Genomic DNA, 21,793 nt, shown 5'->3' with positions numbered 1-21,793 from the left:
CACATATTAGAAATGTCTTAATGTCTGAATTTGACACGATATTTAGTGGCATTTGCTACACTTTTTGTCTGAAATAATTTGAGCAGTGGTTTATCACAGTTTATCATCATATGGACATGTTCTACTTACTCTTTACAACCAGAAAGTGTCCAAATACTTCATCTTCTTACTTGCATACACACATTAGTTTGGACAACCTCAAAATTTCTGATATTTCTTGCATATTATTCTTCATGATTAAAGTTGTTGCCACAAACAGCCAATTGACATTGTATTGTGGTGTAATGATGCTCTTGATATAGCTACATTTACATTTATGCTTTCAACAGACGCTTTTATTCAGTGACTGAGTGCATTCAGGTTACATTTGTTCAGTGTTTATACAGTAAACGACCAGAGATACCACAGCACTTGGCTACAGCACGTAAGTTTGTTCATGGTATGGTAGACAACACCATACTTTGCGTGAGTAGATTCAATGTAAACTTTTTCACACCATGATGCGCTCACTATGTAGAATGTGTGTTCACCCCCTTTCGTGAGATCAAGGATATAAATGCCCAGCATGCTTCGCTGATATTGCTGGAATAACATGATAATGGCTCAAATGTGCCCACCCTTCAGACGCCATATGAGATTTTTAAAGGCCTCGCGGCTCTGTGTAGGGCGTTTTGACGCACTTTCCTTTAAAAGTGCTTTCTTTAACGATGCTGAAACCCATCTTCTTGCAGCTCAAATTTTATCGCTTACTATAAATCCCAAGAATGGCAGAAAGGTGCTGCTTAAAGTGAGGTGCGTGGAACTTTCATATGAATTGTGGCAGTCAGAATGCTGACTTTGACAAGCATATCAGCACGTCTCCCTGGATCCCGCATCAGAGGCGCAGTTGAAAAACATCCCGAGATCTACCTGGCCCGTCTCCTCCGTCGGGACGGAGATAGCTACGACGATGGGCTGAAATCACACCGCACTTCCCCCATCTGTGCCGAATCCTGCAGTGACAAGCATGAAAACCTGCGTAATCAAAGCGTAATTGATTATACTAATTGCCAGGGCATAATTGGATCCGACTCAATTAAAAAGCCTGAGTAATTGAAATGAATTACAAATGACGCATTTATTACCATCGAAATAAAAAAAGCAAGCAAGCGAGAGAGAGAGAGAGAGAGAGAGAGAGAGAGAGAGAGAGAGAGAGAGAGAGAGAGAGAGAGAGAGAGAGAGAGAGAGAGAGAGAGAGAGAGAGAGAGAGAGAGAGAGAGAGAGAGAGAGAGAGAAGCGAAAAGCTTGCAGGGTTGGGCTTTGTCTGCAGAGCTTGGGGTCTTGATGCACCTGCAATGCTAAATCATCAGCGCCTCACTAGATAGCGCCGGGCCGGGAATGCTTTGTGCTGTTTTTGCAATTCCTCAATGCGGATTTATATCTTTTGCTTCAGGAAAGGTTGTAATATTTCACGGCGCACGGCACAGAGTGCGACTCAGTACTGTGCGGGCGTTCAGAATGAGTGCTGGAGGGGGACGAGGGGGAGGGTTGAAATACAGTATCAGCATATATTGTAATTTTATTTTGATAAGGCCACGCTTAAAAGCCGTGGAGGCTCCCATGCGCATGGAGGGCGAGCAGGTTTATTTATTTTACATATACACAAAGCCTGCGGACGCTTCCTCAGCCGTCATTAGCGATCCCTCTATGACAGGGGATATCGGCAAATGAGAACAGGTGCGCCCTTCCCCCTCGCGATTCAACAGTAGACTTGATAACGTAAACCACTTTGCAGCCACTTCCTGAGATGCAGCATGTGTGTAGTCGGCGTCTCCGCGTGCCTGAGTGTGTATGTGCACATGAGTGCGCATTTTTTATTCTCCAGCCCTGTCAGAATTTCCTTTCAAACTCGTCTGATCGGGTCGAGTCTCATCACGCTGTCACCCGAGCTCGCTTTTCATTAGTCTGCCTCCCTCTCTTTCTCTCTTAGCCTCCCTCCCGTTCTCTATCTGTCTCTATTCGCCTAGCCAAGCAGAAGAACTCAAACACATGCGCAAATTAAATCGACATCCAAACTCACTCTCATATACAAAGCAATTTAAATGATATTCATTAGAGCGATGACAAGTCCTGATGAGGCTTCCAGGAGGAGAGCACTCCTTCAGCGCTTTCGCCGACTCCGTTTCATGCTCACCGATGCGTGATGCCCGTCGTCATACCATCACTTAAAATACAGAGAGAAGAGAAAAAGAGAAACGAAAGAAAACACATATCCCACAACACAGTGGGCTTGTCTTGAAACAGCTATCCCCACGATGCCGTTCCTTCCCTTGAACACATGCACGAATTCTCTAGACCCCTCTCTGTGTGTCTGTCTGGCTGTTTACCTTTTGCGCCCTGTCCAAACTTCTGACCTTTCTGCTGACAGATTAAACTTCACCCTTTTTTCCCTCAGAAAACATGAAAAAGGGACAGTTTTTGATGTCACTCTCTGCCTATTTTTGCATCTTTTTCCCCCCATCATTACTCTATTTATGTCTGTGGCAATTAACTGCTGTCAGCTGCTCTTAATGTATTAAAAAGCCCGGCTTTTTCACTCTCTTTTTTTATTTTACCCTTCATCCGGACGAGAGCCAATTAATTTGGGCTTTTCTCTCGGCCCTAATTAACCCCTTCAGGACTGAGATGATGGCTAATGCCACTGATTGAGGCCAAGCCTGAAATTACCCAGAATTACCCGACTGCTGTGAGCGAGAAGGGAGATTACCACATGCCCATTGTTCAAAGGGCCGCCATTCATTAGCTCGCTTACCCATAATTCATTAGGAGGAAAGGAACAAAATGGAGTCTATAATATAGCGTTACCTACATTTCTCTTACTCGCTCCTGGCCTCCTTTCCTTCCCTCTCTCTTTGTCTAACTCAAAGCTTTGGCAGACACGAGAGCCTGATGTCGTAATCAATATATGTGAGCTGACGTGAGTCTGGACATGCGTGTTAATTAAGCAGCTTGTGGGTGGAAATAATTTGAGTGTGATAATGAGTTTTGAGAGGGGACTTGAACAAGATAACTGTCTTTGGAGTCCAGCCACTGACACGCAACGATGTCTAACAGACCCCGCCTACTTTCCTTAGCCCATGCTGACAGACAGGTAGCAATCAACCAATAACAAACACGATTCATGTTAACGTGTTATAGTTAGCAAGAATCAGCACCTACTAAAAGTATCATCTTTATAATCCACATAAATCAGGCTACAATTTTATATTTGATACAATTTATGAATATACAAATGATATTTACATATTTTTAATATATGTTGGGACCAGTTTATATTAGGTGACCTTAACTACTATGTACTAACATTGTAATTAATAATTTGATACAATGCTCTTATGTACATACATATTTTTACATCTTACATTTTAAAAAATACCTGCATGTAATTACGACTGTAATTAATTTCTGTAGTTACATTTGTAATAAGACAGTTGGCACTTCCCTTACACCTAACCCTACCCTTAAACTGACCCACACCACCACACCTGTCCCTAACTCTAGCCGTATCCCACCTCAATATCAGCAAAAGTGTTTTGCAACACAATTTGAACACAGTAAGTACATTGTTCTTATTTTTTTCACGTAAGTACATAGTGCCACCTAATATAAAGTGGGGCCATATATAAGTATTTACATGTAGTGTTTTTTTTTAATACTGTTCAAAATATAAACACACACACACACACAAAAAAGAAAAAAGAAAAGAAAAAAAGGCTGATCACCGCCCCTGCCATTTCACAAAATAAGACACTCACTATACTTTGGTCATGCTGACCTCTTAATTCTGTTATTCTATAAGAGGTGGGGGTAAAATTGAATTTGTGTGTATGTGTGTGTTTATGGAGCAGTGAGGGGTGTTCAGGTTAAATGGTGCTAAGCACTTTCCCTTATCACCCTGCTTTAGAAGATTCACCTCTGACCTTTCTGAGAGGTCTTCTTTAGTCCGAGCCCCAGGGCAACAAACCCTCCGACATCAGCAAGCCAAACAGAGACAATCAGCTCACATCACTTCCCTGCATGCCCTCAAGCGACACTCACAGAGCTGTCCTTTCCTTTCCTTTCCTTTCCTTTCCTTTCCTTTCCTTTCCTTTCCTTTCCTTTCCTTTCCTTTCCTTTCCTTTCCTTTCCTTTCCTTTCCTTTCCTTTCCTTTCCTTTCCCAAACTCCACCAAATCACACCAAAGAATAAATGAATAGACAAAATGAAACGTCAGATGTCAAATAACTGTCAAGAGCTATGTATTGGTGTTGACAGGCCAAAAGGAAGCTAAAGACGGGGTGAGCAAAATTGTCATTCTTAGCTAAATATGTCTAGTCTGAACAAACAGTAAGCTAACCCATCGTGTCAATGTTGTTAATTCATGACTATATTTTTCTTACTCTCTCTATATACATATGTATATTATTATTACAACCATTGTCAACCATCCCCAACACGTTGTTCAAATGCAATACAAATGCAAATGCAATACAAGGGAAGTCATTTTGTGAATTACTTTCTGCTACATTTTTTTTTTCTTGGAAATGCTAAAGAAGCAGAGGTTGTAAATACATTCAACTCCTGCAGCCTGCCATTCACCCCAATGATCGGGTCAAAGGTCAGAGGTGAGTGTCAGGACAAGAGGGCCATGTCAGGGCCATGTTTATTTAACTCTTCAACCAATGATGATGTCACCACATTAGTGGCAATGATAGACACACAACGATCCAAACTGGCAATTTGGATAGATAGATAGATAGATAGATAGATAGATAGATAGATAGATAGATAGATAGATAGATAGATAGATAGATAGATAGATAGATAGATAGATAGATAGATAGATAGATAGATAGATAGATAGATAGATAGATAGATAGATAGATAGATAGATAGATAGATAGATGCAGGCAGAAAGACAGACAGAGTTATTTTTTATTTGCCTGAACTTCACACCTTCATTTAATTCTGATTCTGGTTTAGTTTACTCTAAAGTGGTATGTGAAGTATGTGACCCTCTCAGATACACACAACATTTATCCTAATAACTGCTTTGTGGCATCTGAATATCATGAACACACTGTACTGAGCATGGCAACATTTAAAATGCATAATTTCCGTTTGTCTCTAGGGTATAGGTGCAGCACAAACACAAGTAATGCTGTTTTGAAGGCAAATTAAAATGAATTAGTACATAAATGAAAACATGGTGCAGGCATCAGCAACTCCCAACCATCTCAGACAGATTTTATTGTTTTACATGTGCTAAAAGATTCACCCTCAGTGTCTTTTATATGCATTTTATAGTGGCTTTTTTTTCATTCATCTGTGTTGGTGGGCTGTTTGTGATGAATACTTTGGCGTATGTGTGCATCTGTATTGTAGCAACTAACTGCTTTTGCACTGTAGATAATTCTTCCCCCCGGTATGTTTGTCTCATAGACGTGCAGGCCCACGTGGGAATGTGAGCGGGTTAGGAGGGAGTGAGTGTGCGCTCACTGAGACCTTATTACCTCTTCCTGCGTGGAGTGTGTTGTGTCTCGAGTGATTGGTGATCACATTTGTAATGGCACACTGCTGCACAACGCCATTATGCCCTTTGTCATCTTACTGAGCCACTGACAGCCAACCGGCTCTTGGAGACAAGAGGTATAAATGACAAACACATACGCACACAACCATGTATGTGAGGTGATTGTGAGACTACAGGTGTGCGCTTAGAGCTTTTAAGTAGGCATTAAACTCTCTCTAACTCTTAGTTCCCTAATATGTATAGCATATTGATTTCTTGTTGTGCAAAGAACCGTTCAAGACCCATTTAAGATTTCTATCCTGCACATAGCCGGGAGCACACCAAGGCCCCGTAAATTAGGGAAATCGCACATTCATCACACACATTATTTTAAGATACTTTGGGAACGTGACAGCTTGGAGATCTATAGTGGTGCATTACAAAATGCTACGACGCCTCCTGTTCTTTCTCTCCATTACTCCTTGGGGTAATGTTGGGGTCATTGGGACATGCCCATGATTTAAAGAGGGTTTTTTTTTGTGTGCTAATATCCGCTTTTACACATCCATGTGTGTGTGTATATTGTTAGCACATGAGCGCGTGATTGGGAGAATTTATAAGGTGCTCTAAATTAGCATTTGTAATGGGAGTGCTTCCAAGGTGAGATTGCAGATGGTGAGTGAATTACAGCGCATGTAAATTACACAGGTTAAGAGAGACAGTTCGCCTCAAAGTGAAGCCTTGGGTCAGCGCAGCAGTGAATCAATCAGGCCCGATTGTCGAAGAGTGGATGCACGTTGCCTGCATCATTGTAATTTGCTATGGCGAGACGCATCATTGCCCGCTCGTTGTAAAGGCCTACTTGAAAACATGTCTGCGTGTGTTTGTTAGCGATAGTGCGAACACAGATACATTTCCGCTTCCACCATGCGTAATCCGCAATTTCGTTTATCTGAAAAGTCCAGCAATACATAAAGTCCCTCAGTAGCTCAATAGAATTACAACACAGCAATCATTTGTGCTGGAGAGGGCTGGTTCGAGAGTTTCACTGAGCTTTAGACACTCTGGTCTTTTGTAGTGGCGCAGTGGAGATAAAGCCTCCAATGTGCGGTTCGCTCCTGCACGCGTAAACCTTTCATTCTGAGCAGATTATGTATACAGACCAATTAGGCTCCTCATATCCTGGGAAATATACTCATTGTTGAGGTATTTCGGCACAAAGCAATTATGCAGGCCTTTACTGCACAAACATACATTTGGGTGTGCATGTGTGTATACAATTTGTTTACTCCTCGTCGCAAACTGGGTCAAATTCAAAGAGCGACGCAATCTCGAGACCGATACGGCTCGCAGTGTCCTGAACGCGGATATTATTTAAAGCTCAAGTAACTTTAAAAAGATGCCGTTAGCATCAGGGTGATATCGTTTATTTGCATGTGTGGGAGTGTGTAGGGTATTCTTGATAGTTAAATGTGTGCATGTATAGTTGTTTTCAACCTTAATAACCCCAAGCTTGGTAGTTCACCAGGCTGAGAGAGAGGAGAGAAAATGGCTTTCAATTTTTTTTTCCTGGCGACTAATGAGCACCTTAAATATGGCGGCAAACTTCAGGAAAGCTTGTGAAGGCTGACATTTTCACACACAGCAGCACCTTGTCACCACACATGATGTCCCCTCTACTTGGCTCCTGACGTCTTTGAGTGTGTGCGTGCGCATGCTGAATGCTCTCTGACAGATCTGACGGAGAACATATTCGGTAACTAAACAGAGTAAACCATTTTTGAGAAAGTGTCCCACCATTATGAGATATTTCTTATACATGCCCCTACCTCCACTTCTCATCTGTTCAGAAAGCCTCTCTCACTCACATACGCAAACACCAAGCCGGGAATCAGCACATACAGTATGCCATTTGCATTTTCTTTCAGTGCAGTCTACATTAAAGCAGAATTTTGTAGTCAAACTCTAAATGCGATTCTGTTGTCATCCTGGATGAGGCCCAAACAAATTTGTCGTTGCAAAATGGAAACCTGAGCTAATTACAACGGTGAAAATGGTGAAAAAGAGACAGTTAATGCCAAAGCAATTATCTGCTACATTCCTTTGTAGATAGGGAATGGCGCATCGCTCTTCACACTGCCTGATGCTTTCCTAGTTAAACCATATTAGGAGACGTTGTGAGCCGATGTGTCACCAGGCAGGGAATTAGATGAGAGGAGTGATGGGATAGATCTGCCAAAAATATATGACACCACTAAAGTCTGCCGCATCAGAGATAAACACTTAATGTGTGTGAGACCAGCAGCAAAGGTCTATGCTTGTGTTACACACACACACAGAGCGAGAGAGAGAGAGAGAGAGAGAGAGAGAGAGAGAGAGAGAGAGAGAGAGAGAGAGAGAGAGAGAGAGAGAGAGAGAGAGAGAGAGAGAGAGAGAGAGAGACAGACAGACAGACAGACAGACAGACAGACACACGCACATACACAAGCTCTAGCCACCTGGCTGATTTTAATATGCTCATGCCTGTCAGAGGTCCGGTGGTCTACCCCTACTGCCACCCAAACGTCTTTTCACACACACGTCGACTGCTATTTAACTGACAGCAGTTCTCTTTAATCTGCTCATTTCTTATCCCCCGGCGCCCGACAGACTTGTGAGCCACGACACATCAAGTTATTGCAAAAAACCAAAACAATTTCAATTTAATGCTGCAGTAGAAAAAAGGTTATATGAAGTCATATAATGAGTGCTTCATTGTCAACAACAACAAAAAAAGAAATACAGCACAGAATGCATAACAGTGCCTGTGCTGTTAACATGCCAATATTTTACACATAAGATTTCCATTCACTGGCAGCTGTCAGTTACTTCAGTAAATTAACTGCCAAAATGTAGCAGAACTGTCAATTGGAGGTAAGGTAACCATGGTTACCTTTCATATCCTCAAAAATGATGAAGCTGCAGTGTGATTTTATGGAGGAATAATTAGACAAAACAACAAAATAAAAGATACCAATCAAAAAGGCATTCTACAATATGAAACAACAACCAAGAGTGTTTATAAATAAAAGGTTACATTGTGGAATTCCTCCTTATATTATAAAGTAGCATCTTTTTATACAACCATTTAAGTGAAATGATGGAACAAGTACTGTCTTGTACAAGAAGTTTAACCCTTTGAGCACGAGGTGGAAATAAAACGTGTTTTTTTTCTTCTCATTTTCATATCTTCTGATTAAATAACATATTTATAAAACTATTGTGCAAAACAATTTCATTAATGTCTTCATATATTGTGCACCAGTAGATAGTCATACTCATCTTAAATTAAAAAATATAAAATGATGCATAATTTAGACAGAAATTAGTTTATGTATTTATGTACACATTTTTACACTGACCTGAATTCATAAAGGCCCCTGATTTGAGCAAACTAAAAAACTGCTATTTTGGATTCACATATATTTCTGCACTGCAAGCTGTAAGAGGTGATATATCAGACATTGTGACTTTTAGTGGGTAGACAAAATACACTTGAATTTTCCCACTCAAATACATATCAACTTGGTGATTTCCAATCTCTAATTTCTCTCTTTTAATATATATAATTTACTTTTTAAAGGGGGTTGGGGTGGCTATTTATAGAAGTATTTAGGCGTACTCAGAGGGTTAAATTTTTTTCTGCTGACACCAGCATACTTAGGTCACATAAAAAAAAGAAAAAAAGAGGGGGGAAAGCAGAAGAGAGAAAGAGAGAGAAAGAAAAGCCCAGATTTAGTTATCAAATATTGAACTAAACCATTTCATTAATGCATGCAGCTTACTGCATCTCAAGGATGCCAAAAAAATAAAAAATAAAATAAAAATAAAAATCAATTTACACAACTTTCAAATACATACAACTTCATTTTAAGTCTTTTTTATTTACCTTCATATTTTACCAGAGACCTCTTCAATCAGCACTGCACAGTTAGAAAATTATCATTTGTTATCATTTTCTCTGTTTTCTATTGTGAACTAAAAATGCAGAAAATCTGTGTCTCTAGGGCCAAAAGAGTGTTCCCCAGAGGAAAACTCCAAATGATGTGCCAAAACTAAAAAGCAGTTTTCTGGCATCTATGTGCAGTTAGTTCCTTGTTAATTACTTTCAGTTCTTTGAATATTTTTCCACTTAAGAAACGTTAGTCAGAAGGCTTGAAAAAAAGGACAGGAGATAAAGAGATGAGAGACAGAGTTTTTGTCCTTGGCCATTGCTAAGGTTTCTCAAGTTCACTAACATACATAAGATGGTCCTCAGGGGATTTACCATGGGTCTTACTCAGATGGAGCTTGACAGCATGCTTGCTGGCAAAAGTCCGGTTACACAGTTTACACTGATATGAGGTGCCATTTGCCTCCTCATCTGGGGAAGGGGAGGGGGAAAGTGAATGAGGACTGGGGTTGGAGATCGAATGGGCCAAAGAGTGCGCTTGGGCTGAAAGCAGTTTCTCAGAAAGCCCCTTAGTGTGCCGTGAGATCTGGCTAATAAGATGCTCTCCAGATAACTTAGCCAGGTCCCTGAGCCGGAAACCCAGATGTGACTCAAGATGGCTGACATAGGTAGAGGGAGAACGGATCTGTGATGCACAGTCACTGCAGAAGAAGACAGGGTGGCCAGAGTCTAGATTTTTCAAGAATTTTGTGCCACCTGTCCGCCTCAGCTGGTATTTGACGTTGGCCAGCCAGTGACTGATGGTGGTCATTGAGAGGCCAGTAAAGCGAGAAATATGCATGCGTTCCTGTGGACTGAGGTCTGACATAATGTACTTGCCGTCACCTGTTTGCCGCAAACTGGAGGCAAACTGCGCCTGAAGGATAAGTAGATGCTGAGGATTCCAGTTGGACTGACGGCCCTTTCGTTTCTGAGCAGGAGAGATCTCCTCTGATTCCTCTGGAGTCGATCCGTCTATATCCGAGCGCTCTGAAAGACTTGTTGGTGTTGAAGATTTGGACGCATGGCTCTCTGTTAGGTTGCGCAGCATATCAGAAATGTCGGAAAGGGCATTTTCACGCAGAGGTGAGTTGGACATGAAGGAAACCACAGCAGATGAGGCTTTGGCCATGGTTATGGTGGATGATGGTGAAATTGAGGTGGGAGTGGAGGTGGAGGAGGACAGGGCAGCAGATCCCAGGGAGTTGCACTTATCGCTCTTGCCTTTGGTCAGATCAATAGGCTGGTCATTGTTGATGTGGTAGAAATAGCGGTCTAGATGTTCATTGGTTTTTTTGGTCTGAGATGGAGTGGATGCAGCTACCGCTGCCTTCTCTGCCAGACTGTTGCTCATCTTGAAGAGCATGCTCATGGGGTCAAGAGATGGCAGGGCAGGTTTGGCAGCTTTGCCTAGGTGAACATTCATGACAGACTGAAGCGCACTTAAAGGGTTGACAAATGGCTGCTCTGGAGGATGGTCGGTTATAATAGCAGTGCTGCTGCATAAGTTAGACACAGGGGTTTTGACAACATGGTCAGTGCCATTCTCCAGAGACTCTTTTGTGAGAGCCTCACCATTTGAATCTTTGTGAGTATTTCCACCCCCATTAGTCTCAGGGGTTTTGGCTCCTCTCCTTTCCTTGGGGGACTCCCCTCTGGCAGATTCCCCTGCATCGCTACTGCAAGGAGAAGGTGTGGTTCGCCTAAGTGGGGAGGACCTGGCTCCAGGATCCCTCATTTTCTCCTCTACTTTGGCCACTTTTTCTGTGACTTTTTTGACTAGCTCCTCCATGGCATGGAAGTTGTTTTTGGGCAAAGGTGATGTTTGGCAACTAGGTGGAGAAATAAGAGGTTGGCTTTTGGTAGGAGAGAGGAGTTCTTCTCCAGAAAACATATACTTCAGAGGGGAACTTTTCCCTGAGTTGCGCAGGGACAGTTTCATAATGTTTGGAAGCTGGTAAGCAGCGTGAATACTGGGATAGCCTCCCCAGCTGGGTGTGCCATTCTGTGCTTTGTTGATGGCAGATGTTACTGTATTCTCAAGAGACTTCAATATGTCAAACCCCCCCTTAGGGCTTTCTTCAAGATCTTCCTCTGTCAAATATGGATATTTGGATGAAACTTCAAACTTCTCATCTGTTTCACTTTCTGTTGCTTTCTTGTCTTTGATATTATTTGGCTCCTTGGTACACTCCACTTCCTTCTCCTCCTTTTTAATCTCCATGGGTGTGATGGCAGGGGAAATACTAGGGGGAGGAGGTGCAGGTGGTGGTGGAGAAAATGCAGTTGCAGCCAGTGGCACTGACTGTACCTTGTCTTCATTGGTAAGTATGGTGTTAGGAGCCGTTGTGGAAATTGACTCCATTATAGGTTTACCTTTCTTGATGGCAGAGTTAGTTACCTTAATGAAGTGTCCTGTGACCATCATATGGGCCGTCAGCTCCTGCAGTGTGTCATGAGAGCTTCCACACTCCATGCATTTTAGGATCTGGGATTTTCGCGACTCAAACTGCCACGCATAACTAGCACCATTCTGGTGTCCATACCGATTGTTGGGTGTGATGTAGGGATTGGGGGTCTTTTGCAGAAGATCATTGGGGTCGGATAAAGAAGGCTTGGGGGTGCCGCCATTGGAATCTGGTGAGCTGGGGAGTTCTAGCTCAATTGGGGCTCTTTTACGAGCTGAGGAGATAATCTTGGCTGCCACAGGAGTTACAGGTTCCTTAAGAGGCACTTTCTGGTAGTGTTTTGTCTTGATCATGTGAACACTAAGGTCCTGCAGTGACTCAAAGGAATGTCCACAGTACATGCACTTAAGAACTTTCTGGGCGTCTTCTTTTCCTTCCATCTCCAGGAGGGAACGCTTGCGAGGCTTTGACCAGCGCTTGGTACCTTCACTGTCTGTCTCATGGTTGTCATCCCGGTAATGACCTGTCTCATTCATATGCACGGTGAGCTCGACCAGAGTGTCATAAGCGGCACTACAGTCTTTGCACCGGAACTTGCTTGCACCAGTGAAGATGGAGCCATAAAGTTTGGTGCTTTGCCGATAAAGCTGCACAGTGCTGAAGAGGTTTGGCTCAGAGGCTGGATGAAGTAGTCTACTCTGGTTCTGTGAAACATTCTGCAAGGTCTTGGCCATGGCTGTCTGGTGCCAGTCATAACCACCACTGCCACAGCTACTGCTGCTGCTACTACTGCTGCTGCTACTACTGTGGCTACGTGGGGGCTTTTCTGCTGGTTGCTGGGACATATTCAAGTTCAGCGATGACCAGTAAGAGTTGGTCAGGAAGCTAGTGTAGATAGCTTTCATCTGCTCCAGGCTGTCTGGCCCTAATTGTGTCATCTCCTCACTGCTTGGTGTGGCTGTTGTCGTCATCATCATTGATGAAGTTGAAGAAAGAGAGGTGAGGGGCTCCTTTGCTGAACTATCTTCTTCGTTCTTCACTGAGGCACTCTCAAAGTCTGACATGCGGTCACTGGATTCACTCAGGTGTGACTCACTGTCCATCTCATGGCTGGAAAAATCGGCTGGTGGAGAGTCATGAAAGCCTGGCCTGTCTTTAAGAAGTAAGTCCTTGTCCTGGCACACATACTTCATGGCAGGTTCCTCCTCCAGAGCTGAATCCTCTCCCTCAACATCCTCATCTAGTAAGCCAGCCTCCTTTAGCTCTTCTGGCACATATGCTGCAGGTAAAAAAGAGATAAAAGAAACACAAAGAAAAGACGTTATCACATTGTCCAATGATGAAGATTCGACATATTGCATTCCTACAGTGACTTGTATGGTGGATACTAGACAGCTGATGAAATGTCAGGCATCAGTGTGTTTTCTCCAGTAGTAAAAAACAATCAGTCAGACTTTTTTATAATATAAAGTGTTGCAGTAATTCCTTCTCTGCTTTCCAATTGCATTACATTGCCACATGGAATGAAGTTATGTTTCTCTTTTCTTTCTGAAAAGAGAGTGTGGCAAAAAAGAGACGTTAAAATAACGGAAAAAATGACTCTTCAAACCGAAGTTGCCACCTTATTCTTCTCAAGGGGCAACAGCTTGAAATTAAAACTAAATTTGAAATTAATGAAGCACATTCTGGAGGTGGCATTCGTTTCTAAAGTAATAAATTACTTGTATCAACCTCAGAGACAGCAGTTCCTGTCTGTCAATTAATATGTCTTACGCTTCTTCAGCAGCACCTAATGCATTCCCAAACAGACACACTCGCCATTTAAATTAAGAAAGCATTCTCACTCATTACACAGCAAAGGGTTGCCTGCTTGTAAATAAAATGATTGTATGTTCACCGTTTCCTACGTAAAAATCCCTGCACCAAAACACATTTGTGTCAATTAAGAAAGATTAGAAAATTGAAAGTTATTATTTACAGTTTAGCCTGGAGAATTCAAATGCTCGAGAAAAAACGTTATGTTTTGTGCAAGCCAGCCTGAAAAATAAGAAACTTAAATATACTATTTTTAATTTCCAGTGCAAGTGAGGCAGAATGAAAAGAAGAAAAAGAGATACAGAGAGAAATGTAATACATTGAAATAATTCCATGCATTCCTAACTGTGTCAGTTAATCACACTTTTGACCAGGTATGTAAACAACGGAGAGAGAGGACACTCCATTGGACACACTGGTTTTCCGTGAACACATTCAATCATGTCTAAATACCACAAACGTCAAACTAGTCATGCAACAACTTCAACACACAGCATATAGATTTAGTTCTAAATACAATATGTCAATTTGTATACAGGGGACATTCCAGGGTTTCCTTAACAAGACTGCATAGAATTAGAATTGTATGAATCATCCTCTTAAATAAACTATAGTTTTGGGTCAGTAAAGATATTTCAATTACGCTTTAAAAAAAAAAAAAAAAAAAAAAAAAAACAGCCCTGATACGATGCAGCTATGACAATTGCGCAACAACAACAAAAAAGTTAAAAGAATGCCATACTGTCCTCAGTCATTTTGTAGCTCTTGGCAGAATGATGCCAAGGGACTGGCACAAACCCTTTTTCAGTTTGAAGTTATAATGTGAACTGCATACCTCATGGTTTCAGGCATTCTGTGCTTTTGCAATAACCTCAACAGGACTGAATTGTTAGGACTGAATTGTTTTTGTAATGTAGTCATATTAGCATTTATAATTAATCTTGTTTTGTTTGTTTTTTGTATTATCACATTTTTGAGGATCAGAATAAATGTAAACTGACATATCAAAAATATATGTAATAGGATTTTTATCATTCCAGTTTAAACCTTAGATATCAAATGGTTAGCTATTTATTTTTGCTGATTTGCACATATGTGTGTGAATGTTAGTATCTGAAATTAAGGGGACAATATTAACAAACTAATATGTTGAACATAACTTAATTCCAAGTGGGCAGAATAACAAAGAAAAAGAGCATCCAATAGTGATTTTTACAGCATTATTATTAGGATCCATCTTCTCACACACATCACAGCCAGTCTGTGAAATCGAATCGCCCCCTACACAAATCACAACCAACTGTGATCGTGCAGCACACACAAACTCACACACAAACTCTCATGCGCACGCTTACACACAGCCATCTGTTCTGAATCAGCCAAAACGACAGCTGTTTAAGAGAACAATGCCTTCGTTCAGGAAGCAGGAGAAGCCGAGCTTTACATCAAGGCCAAATAGCAAGGTAAAAACCTGGTTCCTTCAAATACATACACTTTAAATCTCCGCACAATAATTACAACACACACACGTACACGCATACACACACAAAGGGGGAGGTTTTAGCACACATTTTTTAGCTCACATTAAACCACTATATGTAAAATGTAAGGTCAACCTTGAACATAATTACACAAAATGATTAGCTGGTAATTAAAGTAAAAAAGGAGGGTGAGTGTGCCGATGGATAGAGAGAGAGAGAGAGAGAGAGAGAGAGAGAGAGAGAGAGAGAGAGAGAGAGAGAGAGAGAGAGAGAGAGAGAGAGAGAGAGAGAGAGAGAGAGAGAGAGAGAGAGACTTCAAGTACAAGCAAACCTGTCTCACTCTAACCTTGACCTGCACTTGACTATATGTAGAGCACAGAGTGAGTATTGCCAGTGAGTAGGCGTACACCCTACAGCAAATCTGCCGGAAAAGTGTGTACATTTCCGTACATGTGTGTGTTTTATTCAAAATTCATTTTTCCGACACAAAACAGAATTAGCACTGCTTGACAACACAACAATCGGCCGTAAGCCCCAAGGAAACATGAGCGGGACGGAGAAAGACAAGAAGAAAGCAGAGGCAGGGGCTAACGAGAGAGAGACCCGACAATCTGCGACTTACACACCGACTGTTGGTGTACATCCTGGCAGTATTCCAGGTTCCCAAGCCCCCAGTGCACCTAGAGTCTGTGTGATCTGGCTGGGAACAATATTGAGATTTCATCCCTGGACCTTCAGAAGCCAGAGCCCCGGCCCAGCCCTACCCACACCACACAGGTGCTGTTTTAATTAGAAAACAGGATGCTTGGATCCAAGAGTGGTAAGGTGGGGGTAAAATGAGAATGACCTCCCAATGATTTGGCATCAGATTGGAAAAAGAGCTTGATCTAATTTACACTCAGACACCCAGGGAGATGACCAGCAGAGAATGCTGTTTTCTAAGGCAGTGGAGAGCATAACCTTGCAAACTTAGAGGGCCGTCTGGGTCTGGACTATTAGAGCACATACTCTCTTCAAAAATATCAAAGTGGAAAATCTTACCGCATATAAGAGAGATAAAACTATTCCTCAAGCTCTTTCATCAAAGGATCCAACTGAATGTTAACTAAAGTACGAAATATGTTATACATGTCTCTTTCATAACCATGTGTGATTATATTGTTTGAATGAGTTCAAGAACTAAGCTGCACTTTTTAATTAAAATAAAATGTAATTTAAATTGTATTGAATGTGACAAAACCTCTTTACTGCCCACTAGGATCAAATGTTGGTTCTTGATATAACTACACTGTAAAAAAGAAAAAAAAGAAGAGGAAGAAGAAAAAAACTGTGACTGATCACATCTAGATCACATTCAGTTCAAATTGTATTTCTGTGAATTGATGCCATTTAATTCACAGAAATTCAATTTGGCCAACTGAAAAATGTAGATTGCTAGAACATTGTTAATTTGGAGACCTGATTTTGTTTTATTTATTTATTTATTTATTTATTTATTTATTTATTTATTTATTTATTTATTTATTTATTTATTTTACTGTGAATATAAGACACCACTAATGTACAAAAAGTCAGTAAATCAGTAATCGGTAACATTGTAAAATATTATAAAATTCGTTGTCCTATCCTATTTTACATTTAATTTTGAGTAGCCTTCAGTGTCACATAATCCACCATAAATCAATCTAATTAATGGTGCTTAAGTAACATATCCCAGTATGAATAAAACATTTTTTTATTTTATTTTTTTTAACAAGTAACACAATGTAAATTCAAAATGTAAAGAGTCTTTACTGTCACTGCTGACCAATTAAATACATCAATGTTGAATTAAAGTATTAATAAAGCAAAATAATAATTACACAAATAAAAACCTTCAGTTGCCATGTGCTTTTGGTGTTTCGTCTTATACATGCATAATGTAGAACTGTATATTCATGCGAACTGCGAACCAAGTTAACACCCCTCAAGCTGCTGCCATTTGTTCTTGTTTGCATTCGGCCTCATTTATACAGACAGAAGTTGAAGTCGGCAGCCCGGTCCAATACTTCTGGGTGTGCGGATGAGCTGGAAAGAGTGAAAGAGTAAGTAGTTGGTAATTAAAGCTGCTATATATAGCCCCTAAAGCCCACATTTATAATGGGAGGTATCTCTCTCTAATATGCCACTATCTGCAATGTGATATCATTAGGAGGAAAATGGTTTGTAGCCTTAAGCAGACAGGCTGTCTGTGTGCGGCTGGAGAATATGAGATAGCACCAATCCACTTCTCTTCTCCTCTTTCCTCTCGTCCTCCGCCCTCACTCCTTTCCTCACCTCCCCTCCATCTCTCCTCGGCTATCATGACCCGCGTTAATGAAGTTAATTGAATCTGAGATCAATAATGCTTAATTATTGCAATTTGACATGCACAGACAAATTGGTGGGGAGGCCAGACGTGTATGCATGCATGTGTATGCTGGAGGAGATGTAAGTGTGTGTGTCCAGCACCGGGGTGGGCGAGAGGGCACGGCTGGACAGCGGAGGCAGAGAGAGAAGGATGGACGAAGCAGACAGGCGTGCCATCGATTCCAGAGAGACGCCCCATCGACCAGGCCTACTGACTGATGGAGGCCCTGCTCCAAGGCTAGCTGGAGAGAAAGAGAGAGCTCACTGAGGCCGCTTTCGCCAGCCTGGCCTGCCCTGCCCACAGACGGCACATTGAGATGGATTGGATGGACAGAGGAGCGTAACACAGAGAGAAAGCGAGAAAGAAAATGGCAGGCATGGATAAAAGAGGGTTCTAGTTCTACCTATGGAATCATTGGCGTGTTGTTTACAGAACGCGTGGCTGTTACTAAGTGATGGTTACTATGGCTATAACAAGTTTTCTTTCGCTGCATTGTCTCAGCAACCAGATGAAAACAAGAGTTATTTTAATTTATGAAATCATTAAAGGAATATTCTGGATTATTTACAACTTAAATGTTTATGGACAGCATCTGTGGCATCTGTGACTTTAATTGCACTGTTGATAGCTGCATATTTTAAATGTTTATTTGTGATGCTGCTCATTTGCCTGCTAGGCTTCTACTGCCAGTGCATTGCTGTAAGCACATTTTGTGTTTACCGAAATTATTGTCTGCAGTAACTGACAGCATGCCACAGATGCAGCACATGGACATAAAACTACAAATAAGATTCCTAAAATATTCCTTTAAAGTAAATGTGAACTGTCAATTGCAGCCAATTTTACTTATATCATACCATATATACCATACAATATTTACAAGTGAAACAGGACATTCAATTGGGAAAAGACTAGATAGTATCTACAAAATCTGATTGGATTGTGACAACATACATACAGTAATGTAGACAGACTGCTAGTTTGTTAAATATGAATGAAAATAGCAAAAATATAAAGTTGTTAAAAAAAGAGCTGCGTTATTAAAGATTGCCAAGACCTTTTTAAAATAACATCTACCATGAATCATTCCCAGTTATTCATGTTCATTCTGATTATATTTAATGCTCACTTTAAAAAAGAATCATAGCTACTGTGACATCAAAAACCTTGAAAAAATTGTTAACAATGAATCACAGGCACTTAAAACCTTTAAAAATACTCCCATCTTTTGTTATAATAATGTGAAAATATGAGGTGGTGGTGGTGGAAGAGTGTGAGAGAGCGAGGGAGAAAGAGCAAGCTGGTGTGGATTAAAGAAAAGAAACAGGGCTGGAGGTGCATCGGCGCTGGCAGAACTGAGAGAGAGAGCTGGTAAACACAGACGCTAGCACGGCTAATCGCCCGCTCATGCCACTCAGCGGGAGAGCCCCTGACAGTGTGTGTATGTGTGTGTATGTTTACACACCCCCGCTCTCCCCCCCTGCATGTGCACAGCAACCGGTAACCACGCTGGAGAACAGAACTTCCCCCTGCTGCCATAGCACCTCCACTGGAGTTAACACTCCTACACGGCATCAAGATTCGACAGCCTCGAACACACACGTGAGCGCTCAGTCATACAAATGATCCTGTGTGCAACACAATAACGTACAAACAAAAAGTTGATTTATATGCAGAAACAGGCTCGGTGCTGATGCAGGCATTTAGAAACCCCTTGCTAAGGAAACGTAGAGGGAGTCTTTAACCTCTGATGAGCGTGTTTTAGCACTGATTATTATAATAACTACTCAACTGAAATATCCTTTATTCATCGACTTCAGTGATGTATACGGTTCTGTGGATAAAACCGTTCTGGAGCCTCCAAAGATGGAGGTCTCGAGATCTCGAGATGCCTCCAAAAAAAACCTTACATGTGCTTTTTGGATCTATTCCTTCAGACATTTGAACTAAGAGGTTGAAACAGCACAGCATGGACATTCTCAGGAGTAAAAACACACTCCACCCCGTCCAAAACGCTATTAGTTACTAACGAACATGTCTCCTACGGTTGTTGTGCCAATGCTTCTTCTGAAGGTTTAATCACAATTTGTCCTTTTAGAAGGACCACATCATCAGACAATCATTTCCATGTATTTAAATATCTAATATATTTATAATTCAGTGACCACCCACCATGCGTTTTAGATATTAGATATTTTTTAGATATCACCAACAAAAATTCACATCAGTGATTAAAATTTCTTTGCAAGATGTACTGCAGCAAAATGCAGTGAATGACTTAAAAAGAGTCAGTGCCCCACTTTATATTAGGTGGCCTTATGTACTATGTACTTACATAATAAAAATAAGTACAATGTACTTACTGTGTTCAAATTGTATTGCAAAACACCTTTGCTGATATTGAGGTGGGATACGGCTAGAGTTAGGGACAGGTGTGGTGGTGTGGGTCAGTTTTAGGGTAGGGTTAGGTGTAAGGGAAGTGCCAACTGTGTAATTACGACTGTAAATACAAAAATTAATTACAGACGTAATTACATACAAGGTATTTTTAAAATGTAAGTACAATGTAAAAACTTGTATGTACACAATAAACGCATTGTATCAAATTATTAATTACAATGTTAGTACAGAGTAGTTAAGGCCACCTAATATAAAGTGGGTCCGATCCATATAGGCCTATCTGTAGATAAAAGTATGTGGATTGAAGGTACCATAATTTCTACCTTTACTGATATCTTGAAGTCGTAAATCACGCTATATTTATTATATTAGTAAACTACTAACTATTTATTCTACCTGGTGTAAGATAATTTATAATGTATTCAGTCACAGAAAATTACATTCAATTTTTTTTAGATGTGACTACATAAAGCACATTTTTAGGTTATATAAAACTATTTTATATATATAATATTGAACCGTTCGGTATGACATTCACGGTTCAATACGCACTTTTAAGTTGTGTTTTTTTTTTTTTTTTTTTTTTTGGTATTTAATTGATTATTTCTATTTCTCTTCGTTTGAAATATTTATCTCAGTTTATTTCGGCTCTGTTTGAGTGTGCCTGTGAATCGACGTGCTGACAGGAGCAAATATCCAATCATATGTGCTAAAGTTAGGGGGTGTTTCGTTTTAAAGCACACACACACACGCACACACACACACACACACACACACACACACACACACACATTCTGTATACTACACTTGTTTGTGTAGCTAAAAGAATGAACACATTTGTCAAAATATTTAATAAAAGCAAGGGGAAGACTACTCTTTAAAAGTTTGGTGTCTGCAATATTTTTTTGAAATAAGTGTCTTATGCCCACCACAACAGCATTTGTTTTTTTTTTACTACAAACAGTAACAACTAATATTCTGATTTTTTTTTTAATTTAAAATAAAAAATTCTGTTTTATTATATTTTAAAATGTAATTCAGTGTCACATGATCCTTCCTAAATCATTCTAATATGCTGATTTAGTGCTCAAGAAACATTTCCTATTATTATTAAAGTTGAAAACAGTTGTGCTGCTTAATATATTTGTGGAAACGATGATGTGCAACTAACTTTGACTCCATCAGCTCTATGATCTATATTTCATGATGTCACACTGGTTACTAAGGATATTCCCTGAATGATTTGACAGAGTTATTGCTTCCCTGTGTAGATAAGATTAGATAACAATGAGTTTTTTTTATTTTTTTATTTGTCCATATCTTGTTTATTTTCATGTTTGTACATATAAACATTCTTTGCTGATTTAATTATTTATTTTCTGGACTGGTTGAATATATTACAAAAATGGGCCCATATATGAACTCTAGTTAATAATCAGTCTAATTTAGTCAATAATCAGTCTAGTGTGTGTGTGTGGCTCTGTTGTCTGAATCAGCTCTCAAACAGACACCACAAACAATTATAAAGCAGGAGGAAGATGATCTCCAGCAAATGATCCACCCGCCTGCCTTTGTTATTCAGATGTGCTCCACTCGGAGAAGTCACATTCCTAAAGCACGGGGCAACCGGAGGTCAGACACATCTACACAAACACTTGGAACTCCCAAGAGGCCGAAAGAGAGCGGGAGAGAGGGAGGGGCAATTGTCTTTGAATGAGTTTATGTGTGTCTTACTGAGAATCTCTCAGTGACTTGTGTTGTTCCTCTTCCTCTTTCAGTAATCCCTCCCATAATGTCTCT

At 40.6% G+C, this 21,793-nt stretch overlaps 1 protein-coding gene across 2 annotated transcripts in view; it reads right to left on the bottom strand.

The window, feature by feature from the left end:
- Window positions 1-8,203: 8,203 nt before the first annotated feature.
- Window positions 8,204-21,793, bottom strand: part of tshz3b (teashirt zinc finger homeobox 3b) — a 41,542-nt gene continuing 27,952 nt past the window's right edge. For both annotated transcript variants that reach the window (XM_067437630.1, XM_067437620.1), the window contains exon 3: window positions 8,204-13,187. In XM_067437630.1, the coding sequence (XP_067293731.1) occupies window positions 9,784-13,187 (3,404 nt within the window). In that variant the 3' untranslated portion in view covers window positions 8,204-9,783. The remainder of the gene's footprint in view (window positions 13,188-21,793) is intronic.

This window comes from Pseudorasbora parva, chromosome 1 (genome assembly GCF_024679245.1).
Source record: "Pseudorasbora parva isolate DD20220531a chromosome 1, ASM2467924v1, whole genome shotgun sequence".
Lineage (NCBI taxonomy): Eukaryota > Metazoa > Chordata > Actinopteri > Cypriniformes > Gobionidae > Pseudorasbora > Pseudorasbora parva.
This window is presented reverse-complemented; position numbering and strand designations above follow the sequence as displayed.